The sequence below is a fragment of the Apiospora kogelbergensis genome (genome assembly GCF_038363985.1).
Source record: "Apiospora kogelbergensis strain CBS 113332 chromosome Unknown utg000002l_segment0_segment0, whole genome shotgun sequence".
Taxonomy (NCBI): domain Eukaryota; kingdom Fungi; phylum Ascomycota; class Sordariomycetes; order Amphisphaeriales; family Apiosporaceae; genus Apiospora; species Apiospora kogelbergensis.
This window is the reverse complement of record NW_027117419.1, coordinates 1,433,154-1,461,005: the sequence shown is the minus strand read 5'-3', so window position 1 is coordinate 1,461,005 and position 27,852 is coordinate 1,433,154. Positions and strand designations below refer to the sequence as shown.

Sequence of the window (27,852 nt, the reverse complement as noted above, 5' to 3'; positions counted from 1 at the left end):
CCCTCAATATGTGCTCGAAACCATACGTATAGCCACCATCCAGCTTTCAAATCCTGACGTGCTTGCTTATCAGTATTGCTTTTGACTACATTAGCCAGTGGATTGCATCGACTCGCGGGACTCCCGCATGCTCAATACAAGAGTCCTAGGGCCAATCCTCTGCCGAGCACGTTCAGCGTATCTTGTCTATCCGGCCGTAGTGCATGCTTCCTGAATTGCGGTCACCGCACCGACAGAGGTTCCAGCCCAAGTAGCTCAGATTCTCCATCACATGTTTGCTAGCAGGCCACAAGCAAAGATATCAATTCTGTCTGGGTGGCATGGGACGCTTGGCTCGGGTGGCAGACAGCATAGTCCGACATAGCCTGTGTCACAACTAGGGCACGCCTTTGAGCGGACGCAGGACATGGAAGTCATCGTAAGGAACCCCGAAAATGAGATTCGTGCATCCGAGCATAGTCTTGGTTTGTAGACAATTAGTCATTTCTAGTGTTTATGGCTTTAATACAATGCGCACACCGTCTATAAGGCACCGAGTTCTTTGAGTTTCGAAACCATGCCATCGACATCCTCGACCTTGCCGCCGCCTTGTCTGGGCGCGGGTTCTGCGCACAATAGTCAGCTTACGTCTCTTCTGTGCGTGTATAGTCCTCTCTTCCAGGGTTGGAACAAAAAGGAGGGGAAGGAAAAGGAGGGGAAGGAGAAAAAGACTATTCTTACCTGTGACCTTGACGACCTTCAACCGCCTCTCGTTGGCCACGCCCAGGTCGCTCAAGCTCATCTTGACCAGGGGCTTCTTCTTCGCCTTCATTATGTTAGGCAAGCTCGCGTAGCGGGGCTCGTTGAGTCGCAGGTCCGTCGTGATCACCATGGGCAGCTTAGCCTGGACCGTCTCGACGCCGCCGTCGACTTCCTTGGTGACGAGCACGCTATCGCCCTCGAACTTGACCTCGCTGGCCTGGGTGGCCTGGGCCCAGCCCAGCAGGCCCGCGAGCATGGGCCCCGTCTGCGCGGCATCGTCGTCGATGCTCTGCTTGCCCAGGATCACCAGGTTGCTCTTCTCCTGGTCGACCAGGGCGCGCAGCATCTTGGCCACGGCCAGCGGCTCCAACTCCTCGCCCTCCTTCGCCTCGACGTGCACGGCACGGTCTGCGCCCATGGCCATGGCCGTCCGCAGGATGTCTTGCGCCTTGGGCGGCCCCGCGCTGACGACGCAGATGTCCTCGACGCCCGGGGGTAGCGCTTCTTCTCGCGGATTCGCACCGACTCCTCGACCGAGAGCTCGTCGAAGGGGTTCATGCTATGCTTGACGCCGGCCGTCTCGACCGCCGTCTGGGCCTTGTTGACACGTGGTTTGACCTATCATGAGGAAAATATCGGGTGTTAGTTATGGCCGTGAATCGCAACTCTCTTGTAGTCAATCGGCGTCGATTGATATGACGGGGAGAACTGACCGCATAGTCGATAACCCGCTTCACGGGCACCAGGATCCGTAACGCTGACATTTTGAAAGAAATTGGGTTGTTTGAGGCGGATCTGCAGTCGTGATGCTTCCCGAATCAGCAGCGGAAAGCGAGTGATATGTCTATTCCGGGCCCCGGCTGCTCAATGACGCTGGCGCTGCAAAAGCCGCTAAAGACCCGGCTAGTGTCGGGCCCAACCTCGGTATCTGGCACGTGATATGCTTCTTCAAACACAGCACTGCCAGGAAGGAACTACATCTTGTGAGATGAGGGAGAGAGACTGTGTAATGTGTTAATTATTATAGTCGCTACGGCGTCACACGACGTGGATTGAAGCTGAGATCCGCCATACAAGCAGCAACAAGCACAGTCATATAGTGTGTCACATGTCTACATAGAGAAACAGGCATACAATCATATGTGAGCTTCCCAATACTCCTAACTCGTACAAATCATCCAGCATGGAATGAAGTGATCATTCTACCCGCATATGCCCACCGCCAGACGCATTGCAAAACAAAGCTCTAGGCTCTATATTTTGTCTTCACCAGCAGCAGCACCTTGCCTTGTCTTCTTCTATCCGTCTACCATTCCTTGGGTATCTCTTTTACGTACTCACCAATCATCCCAGTCGTCATCCTTCTTCCCTGTTGCCGCCGGCCCAGAAGAAGCGCCGCCCTTGTTCGCCTTGCCCATAGCAGACGTGCCAATCGAGCTGTACTTGGGGCCCGTGCCGTGTCTCTGATCGGCCACGGACGAGAAGTCATCCCAGAATGCCTTCTTGCTCTCGTCCACGTTGGCACCGCCCGCGCGTCGGGGCTGCCCATCTGGGCCCTCGACAAAGCGGGAAAAGCCTTCGTGGGCACCTTTAACACCAGCCTGTGCCGCTTTGCCCGCATTTGCCGCAGCAATTCTTGCCTGTGCCGCAAAGTCGGACTCTCCAATCTATTCAGCTGATTAGCATGCTTTGCTCAACGTAATTGTGATCAAACGGCCCGCCAAGGGAAAAGCCAGGGTCTATAGCTCACCTGTTTGGCAGTAGGTTGAACGTAATCATCATTCAAAGTCTTGGCGGTTTTTGCGACAGTACTTGTGAACCAACCAAAGCCCTTGGTCAAAGCCGCCACGGGGTCCTTCTGTAGCTCCTCGAAATTCGGAACGCCTTGACCCTCATTCTTCGCCGGCATAGGGGTGTTGCCAAAGCCAGCGTATTTGCCTCCCTGGCTGGGCGGAACATGCTCTGAGCGTGATGCGTTGTCGGCGCCGAGTTTGGCGAAATATTTATCGTCGACCTTGACCTTGCCACCCGGTGGGTTGGGGCTAGCAGTGCGGCTGCCGCTGGTCGCAACGCCCTGGAGGGGAGTCGCACTTCTGCTGAGAGGGTTTTGCGGCCCCTTATTCGCAGCAGCTGGCGGCTGCGGTGTAGTCTTGCGCTCGCCCGGCACGTATTCGCGGCCCTCGACTTTGGCGCTCAGCCTCTCCTTCCACTCCTCGCCCACCTCGCCACTGTAACGTTCCGCAATGGTGGCGTCGTCCCAGCTGAGCCCGAGCATCTTGGTGTCGTCGTGGTTCTCGAAGAAGTTGCGCCAGCCGTCGTTGCCACCCAGGCGCATGCGCTCGATCTCGGCCTGCTTGAAGGCGTCCATGGTGACGGAACGGACAAAGGAGATGTGCACCCCTAGGCCGCGATGGACTCCGGCGCATGATAGGCAGATGAAGACGCCGAATTTCGGGGACGCCCACTGCGGGTTGGGCGCATTGCAGTCGCAGCAATTGTTGTTGTTATTCGTCTTTTGTATGGCCAGGAGCTATTACGAGAATCATGAGGAGGCCTGGTCAGCAGATGCTCGTTCAGACAGCCGCCCAGGCAGCATCAGAACCATGCGCACTTGCGCTATTGTCTGGAGGGTATTTGGTCTCCTCTACTCACCTTTGACCTTGTTTCGGGGTCCACCTCCCACATGGCGTTGGAAGTCATCTTTGCGTGGTTTCTAATCAGGACTATTGGTGAATCGCTGGTTGTCTGGCTCTACAATCAAATCAACGATCAATATGAGAGAACATAGGCGGAACGCCGCTTTGTCTGGAGAACTGGCCGTCTTCTTCAATGTTGGAATAAAATTACCTGCTGGCTTCAGGAGATAGGCTCGAGGCCGAGACCCCCAATCATGCGCTACACTAGCCACGGAGGTCATTTGGGGCCTGTGGCTAGGATCCACTTTCTTCCACTCCCACTCCCTCTCTTTGGTTGCACACGTCAACTATCCATCTAGAATATACATCAACGGCACACTTCAATGGCTGGGCAAACACCGTAGCAGTCGTATGTATCAACAACTCCTGCAATGGCCACCCGTGCACGATCATTCAGGAATCACTTGCAAATGCACTCGGGCAGAACCCAGAAATACGTCATAATCAGTCGTTCGTTTATTATGCACTTCTGAACTGTTCTCAGCCCCCTCGAACTACGCTTTTCGTCCACTGAAGGAGAGAGAAATCGCAAGACGAGTAAATACACAGAGCGTGAAAAGGACCGAGATAGTCGTGCGAATTAAAGATTGTGTGCCAAAAACCTGCTGCACATTGACGCATTTTGCCCACCGAGAAATGGCATCCCAGCAACATGAGCCATATGTGATTTGCCTTTTTATGCCTCCGTTTTCGTGTTTGTCGGGAAATCAAAGCATCGTTCCTGCAGTCCTCGAATCTCCACCAAAATGCCAGACTCACGATGGCATTGCTAAGATGTAGGGCTATACGCCTGTAAAGTGGGAATTGTCGTGGGGTACATCTCTCACCGCGAATAAGGGATAAGTGCAATTGGGAGTGGACATGTTAAGTCGAAAGAAGTCGATGGAGGCGTGTTGAGTTGAGAGAGCAGGTTTAAGCCGCGACGGGGGCCGGGGCCGGGGCCGGGGCCGGGGCCGCCGCCTCCTGGGCGCCGTTGGTGGCCTCGGACTCGGCAGGCATGTTAGCCTCCTCATCAGTCTTGTCAGGGCTGTCAATGGCGACCTTGACGGCGATCTCGCGTCCCTCAATCTCCTTGGCGTTCATCTCGGTGACGGCCTTCTGCTGCAACTCCTCAGAGGCCAGGGTGACGAAACCAAAGCCACGGCCCTTGCGGGCCTCGCCACGAGCCTGGAGCTTCTTGATCATGAAGCGGGGGATGGGGCGAAGGGCGATCTTGGCAGAGGAGGGCTCGTAGGCAGCGAAGAGCTCCTTAAGCTATTACGTCATAATTTCATTAGCATCAAGCAAAGCCACCACCAAGCAAGTTATCTTACCTTCTCCTCAGTCAGGTCGTAAGGCAGGTTGGCAACCATGACCTTGGTCTTGGACGGAATACCATCAGCGGGCGGGCCACGCTCCTTCTTCTCGCGGGCGGGGCGGGACTTGTCCTTGGACTTTGAGTTGTCAGTAATGTTCTTGTTGGTAATGTCCGTCAATGGTAGAACCTCGTCGTTGGCTGCAGCAGGAGCTGCAGCCTCTTCAGTGCCCTCGGCATCATCCTTTCCGCCATCCTATTCAAAAAGAATTAGTCAAGTGCACGAGAAAAGTCGCTTGAGAGTTCAACATACAGATCTGCCGCCTCGGCCAGCGCGACCAGCACGACCACGGCCGCGGCCACGGCCACGGCCGGAAGCTCGTCGACGAGAGCCTTCGGCACCAGCCTCGCCCTCGGTGGCACCCTCAGTCTTCTCGCCAGCAGCAGTGGGGGTGCGGGCAAGCTGAACGGAGACCTTACGCTCCAGAATCTCCTTGCCGGAGAGCTCGCCAATGGCGCGTTCAGCCTCACTGGGGGTAGAGAGGTCGACGAAAGCGTAGCCGACAGGGCGGTCGGTACGGGGGTTCTTGGGAATTGAGACGGACTCGCTGTATCAAGATGGCCAATGGTCAGCGTATGCGCCACGGCCACAATGGAATAGAGGGTTGTAGTTTATGCCGAGACGAAGCCGTGGCCAGGCATGATAAACACCCAGGAAGGTTCCAGTAGACCCAACTTACACAAGGTAGCCCTTGAAGAACTCCTTCAGCTCCCCCTCAGTTGTCGCGTAGGCAAGGTTGCCGATGTACAGACGGCGACCTTCAGCGGCACTGGCATGGACAGCGTCCTTGGACTCGTCCTTGTTGCCGGTGAGGTGGGTATTGCTCAGAGTGTTGGCAACATCGTTGACGGCATTGGTAGCTGCGTCAGCAACTTTCTCCACGGTGCTGGCCATTTTATCGGAAATGGGATGGTGCTGGATTGATGCTTTCGTGTAGGAGATTAAGTTATGAGATGTTGTTGGTTTATGAGAAGTTCGGACGTGCAGTAGACACAAAAAAATCGAACTCTGAAACAATTTCCGGGGAGTGAAAAAGGGTAGCTAGGTGCCCTAGAGACAAAGTAAAGGAAGACTTGGGAGGTGGTGTTCGTGACACAAGATCTTGAGATTGATTGTTGTTGAGAGGTGTGAGAGGAGAAGAAGGGAGAGAGGAGCCGAAGGTCGTTCGAGAGGTCCAGCGACGTTGACAAAATAATTATTTTCTGCCCCTGCAATGGACAGATTAGTGTGACTTTCGTGGGCTCACGGCTCGGGGGTGGCAATAAGAGGGAGCATTCAATGGGAAAGAGCGGCTCTTAGCTTGGATGGGCCCGCTTTGTGTGGATGGCGGATGGGGAATTGGGAACAGTGAATAGGGAAGGAGGAATGCCAGTCAGCATGGCATGGCAAAGAGGGAAGGGAAGGAATCAAGCAACAAAGGACAACAACTATACCCCATGCGATGCGAAAGCAGTCAAGCGTTGATTGCAAGCAGGCAGTGGGTGCAGTCCGTGTCACTAGAGGGTGAAGATGGCATCAACGGATGAGAGCATTCCAGCCATCAGTGCATTGAGGCCTGCTCTATTCAACCGCCATGGACCATGACAATGGTATCAAAGCAGATGCATAGGACACGCCTGCACGTGACTACATGTGAATGGTTATAGGCACATGGATTGATATCCAAAACAAGCTACTATGCGAATACTGCTATTATGTAGATAGATAGATAGCTACTGAGATCATCCAAAGGATCAACCCATTCATTGTGACTCGGCTTCCACAGGAAAGAACAAGACAATTAGGCGAGCAGTAGTATGGTGTTGGACCAAATCAACTGCAGTGGCTCTGCAACCTCACGTTGGCATTTGAAGCACAGATTGATAAGTGAACCAGACAGTTGCGACCTCGAAAAGTAGACAATAGACTACTTGCGTAATTAAGGTGATGACATGGTGAAATACCGTGCGTCTGCATGCATACTCAACTGACATGGTGACATTTGGCGTGTAAGTGCCCACGTCTGCCATGGACACGGATAATCCGTCAATATCATCGCCTGTAGGGTAAGCCTGCAAGCATCCTTGGAGTGAACCTGCAAGTGTCGTTAGCGAATGCCATTTCCATTCGGTCGCTGAGCAGGAGCAGTCCGTATCAATCGATGGCCTTCGCGGGAACGGACTGCGACTGCAAGTGGTAGCTGATGCTATTTCCAACAGGGGCCTTCTTCCAATAGGGAGGACATGAGTTTGCGCTGAGGCTGCTTATATAAGAGAAGAGTCCTGTAAAACCCCGCTTGCATGAACGATATATGATTGCCTTATTTCACAACACTGCCCGAGCACTGATCGCATGCAAGAGATGCACTGCCCTCAACTGGCAAATGCGACCTAGCTGCTAGTTTGCGAATATGCGCCATATCAGCCATGACTGGCTGCCATCGCTTGGACCCTAGGTCCCAGAAAGGGTACACCGCACAGTAGCTCCTGTCCATCTGGGTTGTTTTCTAGAAGACGGTAAAGAAACCGTGAGGTGACATGGGTATGCCTAGGCTGACGCCCCCCAGCCCTGCCGGTCTGGCCATTTGCCCCCTGCTAGATCGGAATTCGCACCGGGGGAAGTTGGAACGTAGCACCTCCTTTTGGCCCCTGATGCCCGGCATGAAGGGGGAAAATTCCGTATAGTCGAGCAGTGGGAACAGTAACAGCCTATGAGTAGCATCGGCCATGTCGCAGAGCGCAAGGCGCCAAAGACTCCTGTCCATTCGCCCATGTTTCGGTGTGTTCAATTATTCGGTGAGCAGATAAACAATGAACAACAGGCTCAAATCGCTCTAGGCTGTGACGTGTGGGCTTCGTCAAGTTTCGTCTCGTAAGTTAATAAGTTCAAAAGTACATGCGCAAGTAGCTTCTTGGTCGCCCACAGCTCCATATCGTGCTTTCCATTATTAGTCATGGTAAAACCCGTAGAATCCCCCGGGTACTGTGGTCTGGTCTGGTCTGGTCTGGTCGGTCGGGCAGATCTGTCTAACCCACTTGCTCCCGCAACGGACGACTCACGCTCCCTTCCCATCCTGACAGAAACCCCCCATCTGTTTAGTTCTAGTGTCGCGTGCAAAGGCTGGCACGGGCGGCAGTTGCTTTCTATCGCAAACAAGCAGACTGAGGAATGCAGCAATTGTCAAGTCTGTCAGGTTACCTAAAGCAAGCAGCAAAGAAGCAACTTGGGCTCCGCAGCTGTGTGCGTGGTGCAGCTGGTGCGCAGCATCGGGCCTCTGTCTGTTCTGGCAGAATTCCCACTTGCGCCAACTCATGTCACCCCCGCATTAGGCAAGAGACCAGACGAATGGCTGGGATTGACAGGTGCGATTGCGGCTGCTATTCTGTAGGACTCTAGCGTTTAGTGGGCCTCGCCGAACCGGAGGCCTGGCTCTTGTGTCATCAATTGACGATAAGGTGAGGCCCCAATTGTTCCTCAAAGATCCATCCGCCAATTTGGTGTACATGCGCCATGTACCACAGTATTTGATTTCCAACTACACATCGTCTGCGCAGCTGTGGTTGTCCAAGGCAGGAGACGAAGCGATTGCTCTGTTGTGGTTTTTGTTGGGAAAGGAATATATCCTCCCTTCACTCTCTTGCTGACTGCCGTTATGACTGAGTCGCAGCTTCGGAATAATGGAGGCGATTCTTTGTTGCCTAAGAGGAAGATTTTGATTCTCTATGGGTCTGAGACGGGCAATAGCCAAGACGTGGCCGAAGACATCGAACGCCTTGCTAGGCGCCTGCACTTTGAAACCGAACTCGAGGAGATGAACGATGTCCGACCTGTGAGTGGCTTTCTACTCCCTCGTTTTTAATTCCAAGAAAATCTCTCGTCGGTCTGCTGGTCATGCAAGTAACCTGGTATGCGTTGATTACATCGTCATCCCACTACCCAGACTATCTGTCTGTCTGTGCAGCCAGCCTTTGTGCATTCCCCGTGTTAGTGGCCCATTGTGGGGGACATTCGGTTGATTGTGTATCTCTCACCTACAGGATATTCGGAAAACATTAACACAACATACTTTTGTCGTCTTCGTCATTTCAACCACTGGCCAAGGCGATCTCCCCAAAAACGCACAGCAGCTCTGGAGGTGCCTGCGCAAGAAAAACCTGCCTCCCACGTGGCTAGACGGCATCAACTTCACCACCTTTGGGCTAGGCGATAGCTCATACCCCCAGTGAGTTGCTTCATATTTTATCCCGGAGGTGTAAGTCCTTTGGCATCTATCTCTGACCGGGTATACTGTAGATACAACTGGGCCGCCAAAAAGTTGTACGTACGCCTCAGGCAACTAGGAGCAACGGAGTTCTTTCCGCGTGGAGAGGCGGATGAACGTCACGACGAAGGGTATGTGCATTCCCCCACCTATGGCTTCGGGTTTGAGGTGCCTGTCTAGAAACTGACCATTGTAGAATCGATGGTGCCTACTTGCCATGGTCTCTGAGTCTACGGAAACATCTTCTTACGGAATATCCGCTCCCCGATGGTCTTTCACCGATCCCAGCCGACGTCCATTTGCCCCCCAAGATCACCCTGGAATTAGCAACGATGAAGGGTCTCGACACCAAAGCTGCTCAGTTCAGCCATGTCGATTGTCCTGATGGAGAAATGCAGGAATCGGAGCTCATGGCCCAAAGAGCTCACCCCAGCTTCCGGGCCTTCCAGGCGCGCCTTTCTAACAACACAGACATCCAAGCCACTACGCAAGTTTTGGATCGACCAAACATTTTGAAGGATCACCCTTCCAAGTACTCTCTGGAAGAAGACATGCAAATATCCAAGGCGGCTCCACAAGATCTTTTGCCAATTCCTGATTCCTGGACAGCCACTGTCATTAGCAACGAAAGAGTCACTCCCGAAGACCATTGGCAGGATGTTCGAGCCCTTACGCTTGGTGTCCATCCCATTACACTTAAGGACGGAAATGATGATGTACTCACCTACAATCCGGGAGATACTTTGGTCCTCTACCCTAAGAATTTCTCTGCGGATGTCCAAGCTTTGATCGATCTCATGGATTGGAATGATGTGGCCGACAAGCCTTTCGTCCACTGGTCGAAACGAAAAGACGGCATTTCCATTGAGCACGCACCCAAGAATTGTTACCCAGTAGAGAAGTCTACATTGCGCCAGCTATTACTGCATAACTACGACATCACAGCAATTCCCAAGCGCATCTTCTTTGATCATATCAAGTTCTTTGCCACAGACCAGATGCAAATACAACGAATCACGGAATTCGCAGACCCAACATACTCGGATGAGTTCTACGACTACACATCAAGGCCGCGGCGATCAATATTGGAGGTCCTACAAGAATTCTCATCTGTCAAAATCCCCTACCAGTGGGTACCTTCGATCTTCCCTCTCATACGCGGTCGAGAATATAGTATCGCGAGTGGCGGTTCGCTCGGTACGATTAAAGACTCTCTCATGATACGCGTGGAGCTTCTGGTAGCCTTGGTCAAGTACAAGACGGTACTGCGCAAAACTCGTCAGGGTCTCGCATCGCGTTATATCGCGTCGTTATCAGCTGGCAATACCATGCAAGTCAGCATTATTGACCATCGCGGACCCCCGCTCGACTCCAAAGAGCTACTATCTAAGCCAGTCTATGAACAAGCCGACCCTTTAGGCCTTCCGGTCCTCGCCATTGCAACTGGCACGGGCGTTGCGCCCATTCGAAGCTACTTTTTCGAACGTGCTCATTACAATGGTCGAGGTGATAACGTTCTGTTCTTCGGTGGACGCAATCAGGCGGCTGATTTCTTCTATAAGGAGGATTGGGGAAAGCTTGAGGTGCAAGTTCACACGGCTTTCTCCCGTGACCAAAAGGAAAAGGTCTACGTACAAGATGTCATCCGCCGTGAGGCTACCAAAGTTTGCAAACTCGTCTCCAGACGTGCTATCATCTGTGTTTGCGGCAGCACCGGCAAGATGCCCGAGGCGGTTCAACTGGCGTTGTTTGATGCCTTAGTGATCGGCGGCAAGGCCAAGGATAGAGCCGAATCTAAGGCCATTCTTGACCGGCTTGCATACTGGCAGGAAACTTGGTAGATTTCACAACAAATCGCAATATTTAGCTTGTGTCAAGAGACGTACTTCGGCTGTTAAAGAACAAAAACACTGGCCGTATTGCAATAAACTAGCCCATGTTCACCAGCCCGAGACCTGTGCTTGATCTGCTTGCTATCAACGGTTATCGAACTACCCTGGAATGATACAGGTCTAATTCTATTCTATAGAGCGAGGTGCGTTAAGCCATATTATCCCGTCTATATAGCGATATGGTGAACAAGTTCGTCAACAATAGAAGAAGAAGAAGAAGAAGAGAAGTTAGTGTTGACGCTTACCTCTCCACTTGCCCAAGGCCTCAACTGGGGGCCCTATGCCCCCGAGGGACGTCGAGGTCATGGAGGAGAATGAAGGGTGAGGCAACCACGAGATAGGACTTCTGGCACCGATGGCAACATACAAATTTGATGAGTTATATGAATGCAATCTTCGGACTATGACGGCTAGTCTGGAGGTTCTGTCGGAGATAAAGATAGATGCACGCGAGTGTATATCGGGGGAATGTATATCCACGTATACAGACCTACTAGGATCCCAGCTTAAGACAGACAGTTCAAATAGCAAAGCCCTACCCAGCCGTTTCGATTCTACGTGAAACGAGTACAAATTCGTCTACATGTCTAATAAGGATTGGAAGACCAACCATGAGTAAGAAAACGTCTCAGGGGGGTAGGAGAAACGGTGAGGTAAGACACAAGTGAAATATCTCACGACCGGCTGCCCTATACTTGTTCCTTGAACATGGGAATCCGAATACCTAAATGGTGACCCATTGGAAGAACACGGCGGTCATCAGACTCAGTATACTGAGCCACGTATATCAAGTCCCCGTCCTGTAGGCCTCGCGCCGAAATAAGGTATGCATTACAACATACCACAGGATCGCTGACTCTTACGATCTGAGTGCGATACGACAGTGACCCATACACCTCTTCAGTGTGCACCTTTATTAGAAAGAATCGAGTCGGAGATGGGGAAGTCATACGGGTGTCAGCGGCAGGATCGTCTGCTCCACACGCATGTATCATTCATTCCTCAGCTACCACGTGGGTTGCTAGCAAGAAAACCTCAGCAATCCTACTACGGGGTTGCATGTACTGCATGGCACGATACGTGCCGCGGGCTTGCAGGTATATAAGGGCGATGGAACGTCGATCGCGCTCCTTTCAATGGCCACCCACGTGGCTGAAGAGGGAAAATTGAGACCGGATGGATGCGCCGAATGTAGGAACAAGAGGATCCAGATGTTGGTGGTTAGAGCAGATCCTTCCTGACATCGTCATTGGCCTCCGTAGCTCTCACCCTCCAAGTCCTATTCGATTGCTCTCTTGGGTTACCTATTGGTTTGCCTTCGACGCGGAGTTGGCTCCAGGCCCTCTCTTTCCTCCGAGCACCAAAAGATGCATCGCCATTTTCCCCCCACTCCATGTTGCGCGCGCGCTTTCGTTAGCCACCTTCGGGAGGAGAAGAATCCGTTCTATGGTCGCCGACCGGGTACAGGTCCCAGGGTCCCGTGAGCCATAGAAAGCCATCACCCATTCAAGCGAGCTCGCGTGGATTGCTGCAAGAGGGTAGACGGCAATACACAAGACGACTGGGCGCCGCGCTGACTGGCTGGGGTGACTGAACTGCGTGGCATGATCTGCATGTCTGCATGCATGTCTTCAGCCGTAGCGATTGAAAAGCCAAGCCGCCACTGGACACAGCAGTAGCGAGAGGAACAGCTACTGCAGCAGCTCTAGCAATATTGCTCCTTTTCGGCCTGTTCGGCGGCCGAAACCTGAGCAGAAGGCAGGTAGCATAGCATTCCGTCCAGATCTTCATATACATAGTGGCACTCGAAGAAGGAGGCAGGAGGGCGCTGGCAAACCAGGGTGTGCAAATATCGAGGCTAGAGAGCCATGGCGGAAGGGGAAGCGCGGGGGTTTGTAACCATGTCGTCTACTAGTTCCAGCCTGGGCAACCATCGAACTCGCTCGCTTACCAGCGAGCGCGTCGCGTGGCCGATAACCCGGCGAGCCGGTTGCGTCCCCCTCATAAGACACCGGCTAAGAGTGCTTTCCCCCTCACTCTTCCCTTGCTGCTTGCTTTTCCCGTTCACCGAAGGGAGAGGGTCGGTGGCGCGTTGGTTAAACTGTCTTACACAGAATCTGCCGCTAGTATCAGAACACTATGTAGATCATTTGTTTATGAGGAGTTAGGAGGGTGCGGATTTACCTCTAAGGAACGGTTGCGGCTAGTTGCCGCCTGGTGGCTTTTTTCCCTGCATGAGTGCTGCCCTCGTTCTGCGTCATCCCAAGGGTCCTCGCCCGCAAGAGATTCGTTGCTGTGGTGAGTGTGTGGCCACGTTTCTTCCCTGAAAAGAAACCCAACATCGTATTTGGGATTTATACACCGAGGCCATTATGGTCACCGCCTGTCCTTCATGTAAAATTGTCAAATACGAGTAGCAAGTATCACTTAGTAAATAGTTGATAAGACTCTGCTTGTAAGCTTTTGCTATCTTGTGTGCGTTGCCATTGTGATGCACTTCTATTATTACATACATATACGAGCCAATCCGCACTTGTCGAGTCATCCCAAAAAATAAATAAAATAAAAACCTGGCTGACGTCTCCTAAGTGGGATGAGCTAATGTTGGGGGTATCGTTTCGTCGTCAATGTATCCTAACCCATTTTTGAAAACCTGTCGTGAACTCGCCAGTGCGCCTCGCCTCGCGACAGAAAAAGAAACCCTCATGTATATCCGGCCGTTAGAATTGTATATACATATATGTACTCATATTGATGCACCGATTGCTATGCAGATCGTCAAGATCCAGTGTCGCCATGATAACTGAAGTATTTCTCCCGAATTCTTGGGCTTGGACTCGGGCTCTCCCTCCTCAGTCGAGCCGGAAGACGAGCTTGGGGAGGAAGAGCCACTATCTGCGGCAGTGGCTGAAGGCAAGCCTGCCGATGGCGCGCTCCCTGGACTGAGTATCGTAGTCGTTGCATACGGCTGGGCGTAGGTCCTGGTGGACACGGCGAGACCGTTGGGTGAGATCGTCAGCGTCTGCCCTGCTATTACGGTCGTCGTGGTCAGCGTTGCCCCTGGCCCCACGCTATACGTGACACCATCGACGACCAAGGCGGTTGACCCTATCTCCGTCACCGTAGCGCCGCCCACGATCTTGTAGGTTGTTGCCGTCGGGTTGGCTGAGATCCCTCCGAGTGTTGAGCCATCCACCAGCACGCCCGGTGGACCGATCGTCACCTTATCCTTGCCAATCGATTCGGTGATGGGTTTCATATTAGGGCCGTACGTAATCGAAGTGCCAGCCACGACAAACACCGACTGACCAACCGCTGTAATCATGGTCCCGCCTATAACTTGCAAGTGTGGCGGACCGGCTTCTGCCACCACCGGTAAGACCTGGCTTGGGAAGAAGATGCCCCCGGGGCCGATGGAAATCACTTTCCCACTGATTGTTGCAGTTGTTGGGCTTGCCCCCACTGCGAACGAAGTGCCATCAATCGTAGCGGCTGACGGCCCGTACACGACCCGCAATCCGTCAACGGTGGTCGTTGAAGGCACTGGAACGAAGACACCATTAACAAAAGGCCTGGTAATGGTAGAGCCATGGCCAATGACTTGGGTCGGGTCAATGGTGAATGTGTCGGTTCCAACAACTGCTGTCGTCGACTTGCTCTGAGGATTGTCCGTGAATGTCTGCCCGTTAATGATCACCTGTGTTGTCTGAATTACCACAGTAACCTCGGAGGGTTTCGGTGGTGAGATGTTTGGCTGGGCGTTTGGTTGAGCATTTGGCTGGGCATTTGGCTGGGCATTTGGCTGGGCATTTGGCTGGGCATTTGTTTGTGCCGGTGGCGTTACGGCAGGCTGGGGTGGCTGCGGTGTAAACGTCGTTACCTTGCCGTACACCGGTGTGGTGAAGCCATCCGAGGCGCCTGGTCCGACGGTTTGGTGATCATTCTGCTTCGTTGGCTGGCCGCCCCCTAGGAAGTCTGGGGGAGGCGAGGAAGAGAAGACGACGACGGGGTTCTTGTCTGTCGTCCAGAAGATCACCGTGGGCCTGGCCTTTGCTTGGTGGCGGTAATGGAGCCCCATACAGGAGTCGCGCCGAGAGCCGAGGTGGGCTCGGGCAGCCACAACAGTTCACATGTTGTTTGCCCGTTTGGACACAGAGAAGCGGAGAAGCGTCCAGTGGGCGGTGGTGTGCAAGGTAAAGGCTCTTCCGGGAAGGGCGGGGTGTAATCCGCCGGATCCCCAGTCCACGTTATAGTCGAAGTATGGACCACTGAGATCTGAGTGATAGTTCCGTCGTCGGTAACCGCCTTGCATCCATTCCCAGTAATGACAGGGGCATCAGTAGTAACAAGCGAGAATTCTGGTAACGTGGTTGGAAACGTTGTAGTGACCATGCCCGTGGTAGGATTGAAATAGAAATTTTTAGTTTGAGTCGGGTGTATCACCACCGTGGGTGACGATCTGGCAAGCCCCGAGGCACCGGCTGCCCCGCTGGAGACAGCACTGGCATTCTGGGTCGTTCCGGGGCCAGGCTTGAAAGTGATAATGCTAAACCCGGGTGGTGGAGGCGGGGGCCTTTTACCACTTGTCAGAGCATCCAGATTGCCATGTGCCCCCGAAGCCGTGACAACAGCAGACTGGGCCTCAAGTATAGCCGACGACGATAGGGATGATGCTGGAGTGGGCACAGACGAGACCTGCTCAACCACAGCATTGGTATGCCCAGAAACACTAGCAGACGAAGACGGGACAATGGAAACCGGGGAACCCAGCACCTGGGTCAAAGCTTCTGTGGTTGGTCCTGTTACTTGCATCGAACTGTTAAAGAAAGACCTGCGGTCGAAGCGACCAACGCGTAGGCCTGGGTAACCTCGAGTGAGTATTTTTGCTTTGTAGGAGTCAGGGGTCTTCCTTGTGGGTTGGACTGACCTTCGGCCGAGTATACGCCATGGAACCAGGAAGCTGCAAGGCAGAGCAGCGTACGACGGGCACTTGACATGGCTTCCACTCCAAATTGATAGAACCTTCGGCCTTTTTCGCCGTGGGCTGCACCGTCGTCGGGTCGATTGTGAGGGAGGTTGTAAAAACCTTGGGCGCGCATCTGGGTTTTGCAAGGAGGTAAAGGTGGAAAGAAGCAGGATTGTCAGGCAAACCCAAGCCTCCCTTAACCTAAGTTCTAGCTCCTAATAAGAAGTCGTGTCGTGAAAAACAACCCGGCGAGGCGGAGGAGAAATGCAGTGCTACCTTCATCCAGGCCAAGGTCGGCGTCCCAGCAGCAGACCGGTAGTTGTGCTCTTTGGGGACGGGTAACCGTGCTTGGGATGCGGAGGAATCAAGGCCTTTCGCGACCGGGGGAGGGCATCAGCATTGGCAAGGTCGACAAGGTGCCATCTAATAAGCCGCTTTCACCTTCCAAGTAACCCTGTCACCTGTACATATGTATGTATGTAGCCTGTATATTAAACAACGGTAATCTAGGTGTTAAGATGAGACCGGGGGCTTTCTTATGAGGATCCTGGCCGTGGGTCGCAGTTTATTTACTTGCATACTGCCCAGGCCCATTAAAGGCCCGGGGGGGGGAAACGGTCTCTCTCGCTAGGAGACCCTCCACTTGGAGACTTCGAGACTTCGAGACAGCGCCCGCATGGGCCAGTCTAGGAACATAGCGTGCAGCCACCATCGCAATCGGCAAGTTTTGATGGGTGGATGGGTGAGAGCAATGCAAAAAGCAGGATATCAAGAGTCGTATTCTCCAGAGCCATCTGCCACTACTGCAGTAGTCGCTGTAGTAGCAGCAGCAGTAGCAGCAGCAGCAACAGTGCTGACACGATTCTTCAACGCGTTTGCTTATGTATGTGGTCCTTGGCAGGCGCAGCCTCAATACGAACAGATGTCATGAGTAGTTTGTATCTGGACAGTCCGCGTATAATGAAACAGGCAGACCCTCCTATCGAGTATAGTTGCGCGTTTTGGTTCCTCTGGTTCCTGGCGATAATGATGAGCGGCGCAGACACACGCAAGCTTGTCCGGTTGAGGTAGGTAGTACCCTCGCGAGTGGTCGACACACCACTCAGCTGACCCGCACTCAGATGTTGTGCGCCGGCAAGCTGGCAACCTTGACCGGAATGACAGGTCTTGCCGCTTGAGCACGCGGCATATCGCCATGATACATGTGTTCAATCGAGCAGAACCAATGTACCCGACCTTCCATGCATGGCACTTCTGCAACGAGCCGTCTTTTGTGCTGGCAATGTTGCAACGGTGGCATTCTCATACGCCGTTTATTGCCATGGCCGCTCTTGAGACCGACCAATGCTTTCCGTGCCTACATGTTGACTGTTCAGACCAGAGTGACAGTGGGATGCATGTACTTTACAGGTGTCGCGTTTCGTGGAGCAAAGAAGCGCTGCAAAAAACATGACGAACGAGCAATGTCGCAGGCCACGGGACGCCTTTCTCAGCCCCGAAGTCAAGTTGAGATTTGATCTTAGTTGCCACAGTTGCTCGTTGGAAGCAAGAGAAGAGAGTTCACCAAAAGGAAAGAAAAGTGTAGCGGCACCTGACTGAGGCATTAGGGGGAGGGCCACTTCCGTGAGTGCCGCGATTTCAACACCAACATTCCGCCTGGCAGGGGGACCCTGATCTTCGAGTCGATGAGAAATGTCCGGTCTTCACCTACATAACAATGTATATCAAAGTCTAAAGTCTGTTGTCGCCGCGGACAACAGTAAGGCTCAAACACCTCGCCAGGTCTCTCCAGACCTCAAGGTTTGGTGCTGACAAGCAAGCTACAATATGCCACATCTGGATCTATCCGAATAGCTTTACCGGAAAAACACGCACGGTGTCTTACAAAGATTTATTGGCTACAAAATGGGTTCAGTATCTGTCAGAAAATGTGGCGGATGGCTCGCCGGTCCCAAGTTGCCGGGATGATTGCCTCCATCCACCATCCTCTATCTAGTATGTACATTCAGAGCTGGAAGGTTTGGCTCTGTCGACGACGAGGCCCACTAGAACCTCCGTCCCTGGTCATCAAGGATTACCCAAAGGGGGGAGAGATCGATCGGGTTATTGGATAGAATTGATCATATCTCGCTTCGCAGGTACGACGGATAGGTACCTCCGTCATTTCAACCCGAATGTCAAGAGCCGTCAGGCCATAAGACCTTTACCTAGGCTAACCCTGCAGGCACACTCCGGCATTTGCAACCGCGTGAAGACTATGACTATGTATGACTATGGGGGATTCCGTGTACATACGCGTGTAGTGACCAAGGCCGAAGTGCGGGCAAGAGGAGAAACGAATGCTTTCTAGAGCGGCTTACCAACTGTTTTATACACACATAGGTTCACGTTCAGTCTGTCGCTGGTGGCCTCCGTCCGATTAGAAACATCTTGCATCCAGTCTCCAGAGGGAGACACGGGATGTGGCGGCAAAACACACTTCAGCATTTACCCAGACGTTGAAATTGCCGGTGTAAATGAAACGCAGTGGAAAAGAGGCAGAGGCTTCTAATTGGTCTGAGATTGTGAAGATGATCCCGGACTCTGGGGTCTAGACTATGTAGGTTCTTGACGACAGACCAGGGGATTTGGACAATACATCGCATTGAGGACGGCTTCCAGCTTCCTTTCACTTGCCATCTCTTGTTCCCCATCGTTTCAATTGACATCGATCTGTGGTTGAAGGACAGTGTTTGGTTTGTATTGTTAAAGACACCCGGGCCAATCTCCCTCCCGCTTGTCTCGCCTTTTCTGCCCCTACATCTAAGGCGATGCAAAGGAAGCGACTCGGGAGCAATAGCCTGTGTGACAATGTCTCGAAACGGCCTGGAGATGATTGCAGGATAAAACATATGGTAATCATAAGGGCAGTAACAACTACAATGTCGACAATAGCAAGCCTGCTCAGAGACATCGGCATACAACTGGACAACCAAGACCTCCATTGCTACCTACGCAAATCAAAGGACAGTGCATCTCCTACAGTCAATGAATCCAATCAATTCATCGTACATGAGCAACAGTCTAGCCAGTAGCATACCAACCCGCCGGTTCCGCCATCTCAACGTGGTAATTCTCGCTAAACCCCCTCTCAACTCACCCGACTGGCGATAGTGGGATGATGAGCGTCATGTGCACCCCCTGGCCCTGGTCCTGGCCCTGGGCCTGTACCCTAGCAGATGGCGACGGGCAATTGGAGCAGAAAAGGTGGGAAGGTGGGAAAGAAAAAAAGAAGCAAAAGAAAGCCGTCGGAGGCTACAGGCCAGACAGGGCAGCATAGACAAGCATGCTGCGCCGGGCCCTGCTAATCTCCCGTTGAAGGATTGCATTCGCCTTGAGTGCTTAAATCCTAGACACAAGGTTGAACTCATTAGTCACTTGCACCCTGGTCGCCTGCCCGCTTCACTACGAGGAACAAGGTCTGGCTTGTCTTGGTGTGCCAGCACTGCGGCCAGCACCGCCAGTGTCAGTGTGCGCCGCAGCGGGTTTGGGGTGTAGTGGGCTGGCGGAACCTGGGCAGAAAGAAACCCAGAATCGAATAGGCCTAGGGCCCCAGCCAGCCTAGGCCCCCCCGGAACACCCCCACAAGAGGATACTCTGCGCTAGGTAGGTACGTTTTGTTGTCCGTCCGCTGAAGAGCCGATAGTCTAAGACTTGGCAGCAACGGACGAGGGTGAGCGTGAAGCGTGAGAGGGAGAGGAAGACTTAGGTATCTTTCCCCCCAACCGTACGCTAGCTGAGTCTTGTTCAATTGATTGTCTCCGTTGTTTTTTTGGTTCTCTGTTGTCGCAACCGTCAATTGCGATTGCAACCACCTCAACGCAACATCCGCTTTACAGCTGCCACAAACGAGAAGACGCCGCCTTGTTGTAGCGATTACGATCCTCGACACTCATGGAGACTCCCGCCTAAGCCGATCCCGATACTTGCTTGTGGCATCTGAGCTGCGAACACTAGCCTCCATGACGCAGTCGACGGCGCACTGGTAACCTCGCGCCTGCGTGTGCCGGCCAGATATTTACCACGGCCTACCATCACCATGTGTTCAACACGATATGCGCCTTCGCTTCTCGGAGCTTTCATTGTGTTTGCTACGGGTACTCTGGGATCCGCCGATCTGGAGCCTCTGTGGCTCGAGCCCTCTCAAAAATGGCATGTGTGCAACGGTTTTCTGGCTATGCAACGGATACACCAAGACTAACACAAGAACTGTTTATGCATGTACAGGTACGGGATTGACGGAAACTGGTCTGCCATCGGCCTCCTCGTCGGAGAGCCCGCCCAACAAGTCGACGTTACTGTGAACACCGCCCTCTCGGAACTTTGGGTTGTGGAAAGCAGTGGTTGCGATTCGAGTACGTCCAAGATGAACTGATCACTGCGTAAATATCTCCCTCTAATGTCATTCGAACGAATAGCCAATGTTTGCAAAACGGCCCGCGGCAATGTCTTCGACATCGGCGCATCCAAGAGCTGGGGACCGATGGGGCAATACCAACTCGGGCCGCACAACCTCGCAGGCAATGGCGATTATGCCATGGAAACGGTTATGGTCTACGACAGCGTAAGGAAGCTGCAGACGCCACTGCAGAAACAGATCGTCGCCGGCATCAATGACACGCAATACTTCACCGGCTTCCTGGGGCTTGGGATCACGCCTGGGAAATTTCAGGATGCCGTTGTTCTAAGCCCCTTGGCCAACATGGTCGAGCAATTGGGCGTCGTTCCTAGCCATAGCTATGGTTACACTGCCGGGGCCTACTATGGTGAGTTTTGTTGGCTGGTACGCGTACACAGCTGGGGGCGGACCCCGTCACTAACGATGTTGAACAGGGGGAGAATCGGGGACGCCTGTATCCATCACTCTGGGGGGCTACGATGAGAATCGGTTCGTCCCCCATGCGACAAACTTCAATCTCAACATCGACCGACAAACCGAAGTTCTAGTTCGGGGGATCAGCGCTCAAGTTACCAACCTGGATAAGGCCCCGACGAAGTGGAGTTCGACCTCGCGGACCCTCCTCGGGTTCAATGAGTCGGTCAAGGCAGTCATTGATACCACAACACCCTACCTGTGGCTCCCGACCCCTGTATGCGAACATTTTGCTCAAGCACTCGGCCTGAAGTGGAACGAAACCTTTGGTTTATATATGTACACCAACGACAACACCTTCGACAGCTTTCAACGCCCAGACCTCTCCTTCACCTTTACCCTGTCCAGTTCGGACAATTTAGATAACTTTGGACAGCCGCTTGATGTTCCCGGGGCTGTCAATATCACCATATCCGCCAATGCGTTTGCGCAAACGCTTCGATTCCCGTTCCAGAATCTTTTCAGTTATGGCGATCCGGCAGTTCCCTACTTTCCTCTGAAGAGAAATGATAATGCCAGCCAGGCCATAATCGGAAGGTCATTCATGCAAGAGGTTTACATGATCACCAACTACGAATCGAGCACATTCTCACTTCATAAGGCATTGTTTCCCGAGAATCCACGCCACAACACGTCTATCGTGACGACCAAGTCCGACAGCACTAGTCCTTATCCAGGCCCTGCTGCACAGTCAGCGGATCAGAAGGAAGGATTGGGGATACCTCAGATAGTTGGTATTGCTGTTGGAGCTTTCCTATTCGGGATCGCCTCTTTAATTGCGATATTCTGTCTCCGTAGGAGGAAGAGGAACCAAATGAGGAATTCCGTGTCCGAGGTGGATGACTGGAAAGGTAGCGATATTGCATCTGAACCCGACCCACCCCAAACTCCCGTTCGGAGAATTTTCTCAAGAATCACGAAGAAGTTTTCAGGGAAAAAGAGCAAGAAAATTGACGTGCATGAGGTTCCTGCAAGTACTGCCCGGGCAGTCGAGGTTGGAGCTGATATAAACCACGAACGCTACGAGTTGGCCGTTCCTCCGGAACCCGCAGAGTTGGATGCGTCAGATGCCCATTCCATCAATGACACAACCGATTTCGGTTCAGAAGACACGCAGAATCTAGGCGCCTACGAGGCTGCGCGGAGGAAGATGGAGAGACAACTGCAAGGACCAGTTCCTGAGTATTCACCACCAGCCAGCGGGTTCCCTATGGAAGAGGGGGGCGAAAAAGGTCACCAAGACATAAGTCATGTGGCTCACTACCGACCATCGGATCATTCGAGTACAGATCAGAGCTCGTCCCCAACATCTAGCAATAATTCTACTTACCCTCTGCCGTCTCCGCTGACACCGCGTGGAGGTGACTGGACGGGCCGGATGCCAGATCCCCCTTCGCCCATCCTGTACATGTCACAAAACTCGTGGCCGCATTCCAATCCCAGCATACCATATTCACTACCGTCCCCCAATACAATCGACCACAGGTCTCTGGGTCGATCTGACTCATCCGGTGGGGACTCGCCGACTTCCTCTACGGGGTTATCATTACAACCACCCCCTCCGGCCACCCAGCGTGCTCCTATTGACACCTCGAGAATAGTCTGTCTGGGGCCCCTGCCGAACAATGTTCGTCTACCACATCAACGCCCTGCACCGCCGCGGCTGGTCGGACCTGACGGGCACGCCTTTGTCATGCCAACGATACCATCAGCGTCGGAATCCCGGCGGGGTCAAATGCCGACACTCTGGGGAGCAACTTCACCGTGGAAGAGGATGAACAAGGAGACATTCGCGTCGTGGAGGGCGACCATACACGGCGGGGATCGTTTGGGGGCTAACACCCCCTCGGAGCCCGACGAGGAGGCCAGTCCGACCTCGAGCTTCCGTCTCGACGGCCCAGATGAATTCGTCCACATACCGCAACCCCCTCCACGAACCGAGGACTTTGCGAACCGCCTAGATCCTCGCGCAGATCTCGTTCACATCCCTACACCGCCAGGCGCACCGTCTCCCACCACCGGTTGCCTTGACGGAGTCGACGTTGTGCATATACCGCAGCCAGCATCAAGACGGTATAGCTGGGAGGAGCAATGATTCAAAGATTTGAGATGATGGCGTGGCAGGAGCATCTGTTGCCTTTACGCATGGCTCCGGAATCGCAGCCATCTTCTCTCTCTCTCTCTCGCACTTGGAACTTGGAACTCCTTTTCTCCTTCTGCCCTCGCTGAGCTGTTGCTTGATGCACCGCGCTATCACTATTATCTGTTTTATAATCCTTTCCATTTCTTGCCCCCACCGCGTCACATATACATACACCTTGGGAACTTCTCCTATCATGCTTCATTTTCATTTACATCTTTTATGATATCAAACGCTCTTTGGGTGGCAATCTCTTTTGATTTATCTCCATTCTCGGTCAATGGAGTGCAAGTAGGGGAGGGGGTGGGAGGGGTATCTCGAGTATCCCCCAGTCTCTTTTGAAAAATACAAAGCAGGAAGGCGACACCGGCAGACAAGCAGACGACATTCTGTAAAATATATGGCGTTGGCGGGAATATCGTGGGTTTTGCATCAGCAAAACACTTCTCTCTTATCATCGGCAACTTGGATGGATACATAAGAATTGGTTGGCATGGCAGCAGCATTCTCTTTTGGAAGCGATGAGAGGATCCATGCATGTCACTGCTGCTTCACGATCGGGGTTCAATCAGACAACAAGTCCTGTAAGTTGGGGAGAATTGGCAGCTACACACAGCAGAGGCAACAGCAGCGACAAAGAGGGTGTTACTCTACTCATGCTCCCACAATCCATATATAAGCAAACAAGCAAAACAAACTGATATAAACAAATTAAACAACCTGTTACCATTCCCGACTCTTTCGTGATTATAAGATCATGCTTTATCACACAAGTATTGGTCGAGGTTGTGGTCGAGAGATCAAATAACAAAAAATTCAATTAGGCAGTTCTAACATGCAATCGCATACTAATAGGCTGAGAGGTGTTTCGTCTCTCTCTATAAAAGCAAAGCACTTCCCTCCGTAGAAACAAGAGGGACACGAAATGAAGAAACAGGATTAATCATGAATTGAAGAAGAACAAACACGCATCAAGCCCAAGCCCCTCGTTTCAGGCTGCTATCCGCAATCTATCGCTCAGTAAAATAGAGCCTTGCCTTTGCCCTTCCCACTCTGACCTCCCAGAGCTGGAAATTCATCTTCGATGGACATCGAGCTCGAGGCAGACTGCCGGCTCTGCTCTTCGGCAAGGCTCAGCTCTAAAGCCAACTTCAAATCCGCATCCTCATCCCCCGCCTCCGCGTTAGCATTGAAAGCAGCAGAATTAACCGTCTCAGCCTGCTGCACCAGGGGTGTGTAGCTTGAAAAGGGGGAGCCCGACGCCGACTGCCTCCCTCGCTTCCCTTTGGGCATTACGGGGGCATCGTAGTCGCCAGAGCTAGTCTCCCGGGGGGACTGGCCCGCATCATTGGCTGATTCAAGAAGCGACAGACGAATGGCCTGTTGTATTTGCAGCTCGTAATCGCTCTCGGAATCTGGTGCTGCTGGGGCGGCTTGTATGCTAGAGCTAGCCGCAGGAGTGCTGAAGTCTGTGATACTGGGCTCAGGAGTGACAGTGTCAAAGCTGCCAGTGGTGGATGATGTATCAAAGTCGGCAGCAGAGCCCGTGTCACTAGCACTGGTTCGGCGCTGCTCGTCGACTTGGAACGCTTCTTGCGATACCATCTCGGCATAACGCAAGGCTTCTTCTTCGGTCAAGTCGCCCAGCCCAACTCCAAAGCGTGAACGAAGCCACGCCTGCTCCCGAGCTTTAATCTGCTGTTCCAGGCGTAATTCTTCGGTTTCGGCGGCGATAAAACCCTTGACGCCACCACCTGGTCGTCGAGTGGCAAGGCGTCCGTGAACGTCTGAATGGCGTATTCGGCGCTTGCGGCCCGAAGGTTGCCCAGATGAGCTGTAAGCCCAATAGCGAACAAAGGTACCGAATGTCAATATACCACGTAGCATTCCTGGGTCCGGGTCAAGATAGATCGCACCGACTGCTGAGAAGCTACTGCTACCGAGGATGGGGTTGGCATTAATTATATGCCGGGGAACTCGGCCATTTGAGCGCGCATTCAGGGTTCGAATTGGCTCCAGTGTGGAAGCTAGAGGATCCCAAGCCTGCACCAGGCCGTCGCTTCCGCCGTGCACCAGGTAGAGTGCAGAGATGGCCAAGGCTGATATCTCGGGCGACTCAGTCTGGATAACACGGACAGGCTGCACACCAGCACTGGCATGCTTCTCTCGCATATTCCACAGCATCACCTTTCCAGAGCTTGTACCGATACCAAGCATCCTGGCACCTCTGCCAGGGAGGTCTGTCGGAGCCTGTCCGGTGGGTGTCATTGATCCCTTGGCACCATTCTGTGTTTCTAGCAATGGGTCTTCGGACGGGGTCATCAGGGCAAAAAGTGACATGTCCGCACTGCTAACAGTGACATGGGAGTGTTCGCAGCCTTTCATTGAGAACGAGGTCTCATGCCACCCGTCAAGTTCATCCTGCGCCAGTATCGATTCGGAACTGGACAAGCCACTTCCCGGAGTAGACAACACTTGTCGCAGCAACGGCGACGCCGAGGAGTTGGGTGATGGGGATCGCGGCTTAGCACCCCCGAAGATTGAGGGTGCTGGCTGGGCCATAGGCGTCTCAACGGGGGTCTCGGGAATGCTTGGGGGGCTGTGGACGGCGGGACGAGTGTCGCGTATATCGTATTACCGAAGGGGCCTCTCCATCTTCGTAGCCACAGTTGAGCACAAAGATGCCCTCGCCAGAGCCGTACTCATCAGTACTAGCAAAGTCGACCTCAAGTTTGCGCCGCATATCCCAGCCGTCGCATACTTTACGGAAGTGCGCGGGCTTATATCGCAGGAATCGCTCGATTTCCCGCGCCTCGGGAATCATCTGATCCTTCGTCAGGCCCATAGCATTGGAAGGAGATCTTGGAGAGTAAGCCCCGCGGACAACGTTCTTGCCAGACTCGTCAGGTCGCGATCGTCGACGAGTCTCCTCGATTAGCTGCCAATAGGTAGTGCGACCGGCATGCCAGGCACATTTGACGCTGTCCTCCGACTTGGATTTGACGACTGGAGTCGGCGTTTGCGTCAAGTAATACACCTCACCAAGTGCGTTCAATGCAACTGCCCAGACTCTGGCGGCTGATTTTCTCTTTTGGTTGTAGCTCTCGTCTACTTTGATCCCGATGATTGGAACACCAGGACTAAGGACCCAGCGGGCGCTGATCTCGCTGTTTGAATAGCGAGGGCCTGATGGATCATTGCCTAGCGCATAGGAGGTAACAACGCCAAGTGTAGAGCCGACCAGGATGCCGACCATTGTGCTGGTCACAGACGGCACAGCAGGCGTCTTAGCAATCCAAAGAGAGCTTATTGCTTCCGAGAGCTCGGGGATTTTGGGAATATCGGCATGGGCATCGACAACAGTTGACTCCTGGCCGAGATACCTGCCCCTAAACTCACCACTTGGGCGGAAAAAGACGCGGCCACCAGGAAAGCCTTCACCTCCAACCACACCGTAAGGCTGACTCACGTCCATGACATTCGGAAGCACGGCAGGGCCCTCTCCGATTCCGTACGGAAGAAATTGAGGCGCTACTTCCTCCAGTTGCGCGAACGCAAAAGGATCATCGAGACCCCATTTCTCCACTCTGCCAGTGGTTGGGTCACTCGCGCTGGTAACGCACAAATCTGTGGCAGCATGGATGACCCGCGGGGGTTTCTTTCCGGTGGATGTAAAAGTAGCATGGACATTTGTAACCATAGATGGCAGTTTTGAGTTGTAAGTCAAAACAGCACTAGCCTTCTTGGTAGCATGAGTCGACCGCACCGAACACCCAATGCCCCCGGAGCTCGACCCGGGCTTGCCTCTAACAAGACTTCGCAGTAGGCGAGTTCGGAGTAGGTACTCACTGCGCCAAGACGCATGAGCAGTCAGTCGCGTGAAGTGGCGCACCTCAGACCGTATGAACTCGGTATCATCATGGCCCATAGGTCCTGTGGTCTTTTCAGGCACCACCAAGGCATCGTGTCCTGGGAAGTAGCGCTGGAAAGCCATTCGCCAGGCGTGCGGCGTCGTCACGAGCGTGTAGAACCGCTTCGATACCAATGCGACAGATGCATGGGAGTCGGGATGCAGATGAGAGAGGATATGCGTCAGGATTTCTACAGAGCAAACCAAGTCAGTGTACACGTTCAAATAGAGTATACATTTCCAGCCACAGGAGGGTATCCACGAACCATTGGGGAAATCGGTAAGCTGCGCGCTGCCATCCGTCTGAGAACCGGCGCGTCGCACAACCTTGAAGCCCAAAGCTTGGCGAGGAGTTGCGGGAGTTAGGGCATTCTCGTACTCGGAGATGCGATGCCCGGGTGTCTTGGGATAGTCGGCGGCGTCCAAACCCACGACGTTCAATCCGCGAAGTCGGTCTTCGAGCTGGTCGGCACTGACTCCCGGGACAGGCGCGTCGTCCGAGCTGCCACCTCGACCTCCTCCGATGACAGACTGCGGCGTGCGATCGGCTGCGGGGGCGGGGCTGCATGTCGTCTGGGACAGAGCCAGCATGGTGAAGCTGATGAAGGCCATGTTGGTAGGAGGGGTGGGGGGGACGGAGAGGCGCTTGTCGGATGAGTCTGGGTGGAAATGTTGGTAGGCCCTAGTTGCATAAAGTTGAGGAGATGGAGTCGAAGGGTTGTAGTAGGGTTGACTGTGCGATAACGAATGGCACAGTCACGATTGGAGTCAGCAGGCACAGAGCAAGTGCCGAAAGTAGTGGAAAGAGAGACGACGGGAAGAGGCAGAGGCGCACTGTCGAGACAGGTGGTGGCGATACTTCGTTATCGGATTTGCGGTTGAGGAGAGTCGTTGATGCGAAGAGGAGAAAAAAGTGGAAGGGTCGCAGAATGGTGACGAAGTAACTTGGAGAGACGGAGAGAGCAAGCAGGTCGCGCCACGAGAGTCAATTCGAGTCTGC

The 27,852-nt window shown here is 53.3% G+C and overlaps 7 protein-coding genes across 7 annotated transcripts; 2 read left to right on the top strand and 5 right to left on the bottom strand.

Annotated features, from left to right (window-relative positions):
- Positions 1–522: 522 nt before the first annotated feature.
- PG998_003328 (uncharacterized protein) lies at positions 523–1,505 on the bottom strand (the record flags this gene model as incomplete). The annotated part of the gene is made up of 4 exons (XM_066870146.1): positions 523–605; positions 721–1,205; positions 1,268–1,359; positions 1,455–1,505. 4 exons carry the CDS (start codon positions 1,503–1,505, stop codon positions 523–525), a joined length of 711 nt encoding a protein of 236 aa, XP_066733896.1.
- Positions 1,506–1,715: 210 nt separating this feature from the next.
- PG998_003327 (ADP-ribosylation factor GTPase-activating protein GCS1) lies at positions 1,716–3,441 on the bottom strand (the record flags this gene model as incomplete). Its single annotated transcript, XM_066870145.1, has 4 exons — positions 1,716–1,743; positions 2,083–2,408; positions 2,492–3,271; positions 3,394–3,441. 4 exons carry the CDS (start codon positions 3,439–3,441, stop codon positions 1,716–1,718), a joined length of 1,182 nt encoding a protein of 393 aa, XP_066733895.1.
- A 908-nt stretch (positions 3,442–4,349) lies between these two features.
- On the bottom strand, positions 4,350–5,686 carry PG998_003326 (uncharacterized protein; the record flags this gene model as incomplete). The annotated part of the gene is made up of 4 exons (XM_066870144.1): positions 4,350–4,691; positions 4,751–4,987; positions 5,045–5,339; positions 5,472–5,686. The coding sequence occupies 4 exons, from the start codon at positions 5,684–5,686 to the stop codon at positions 4,350–4,352; spliced, it is 1,089 nt and encodes a 362-aa protein (XP_066733894.1).
- A 2,737-nt stretch (positions 5,687–8,423) lies between these two features.
- Positions 8,424–10,873, top strand: PG998_003325 (NADPH-dependent FMN/FAD containing oxidoreductase; the record flags this gene model as incomplete). The annotated part of the gene is made up of 4 exons (XM_066870143.1): positions 8,424–8,600; positions 8,809–8,993; positions 9,065–9,163; positions 9,229–10,873. 4 exons carry the CDS (start codon positions 8,424–8,426, stop codon positions 10,871–10,873), a joined length of 2,106 nt encoding a protein of 701 aa, XP_066733893.1.
- Positions 10,874–13,670: 2,797 nt separating this feature from the next.
- PG998_003324 (uncharacterized protein) lies at positions 13,671–16,023 on the bottom strand (the record flags this gene model as incomplete). The annotated part of the gene is made up of 3 exons (XM_066870142.1): positions 13,671–14,936; positions 15,005–15,783; positions 15,852–16,023. The coding sequence occupies 3 exons, from the start codon at positions 16,021–16,023 to the stop codon at positions 13,671–13,673; spliced, it is 2,217 nt and encodes a 738-aa protein (XP_066733892.1).
- Positions 16,024–19,968: 3,945 nt separating this feature from the next.
- On the top strand, positions 19,969–22,897 carry PG998_003323 (eukaryotic aspartyl protease family protein; the record flags this gene model as incomplete). Its single annotated transcript, XM_066870141.1, has 4 exons — positions 19,969–20,087; positions 20,157–20,284; positions 20,348–20,695; positions 20,763–22,897. The coding sequence occupies 4 exons, from the start codon at positions 19,969–19,971 to the stop codon at positions 22,895–22,897; spliced, it is 2,730 nt and encodes a 909-aa protein (XP_066733891.1).
- A 1,062-nt stretch (positions 22,898–23,959) lies between these two features.
- On the bottom strand, positions 23,960–27,464 carry PG998_003322 (F-box domain-containing protein; the record flags this gene model as incomplete). Its single annotated transcript, XM_066870140.1, has 3 exons — positions 23,960–25,522; positions 25,581–27,043; positions 27,119–27,464. 3 exons carry the CDS (start codon positions 27,462–27,464, stop codon positions 23,960–23,962), a joined length of 3,372 nt encoding a protein of 1,123 aa, XP_066733890.1.
- Positions 27,465–27,852: the final 388 nt, after the last annotated feature.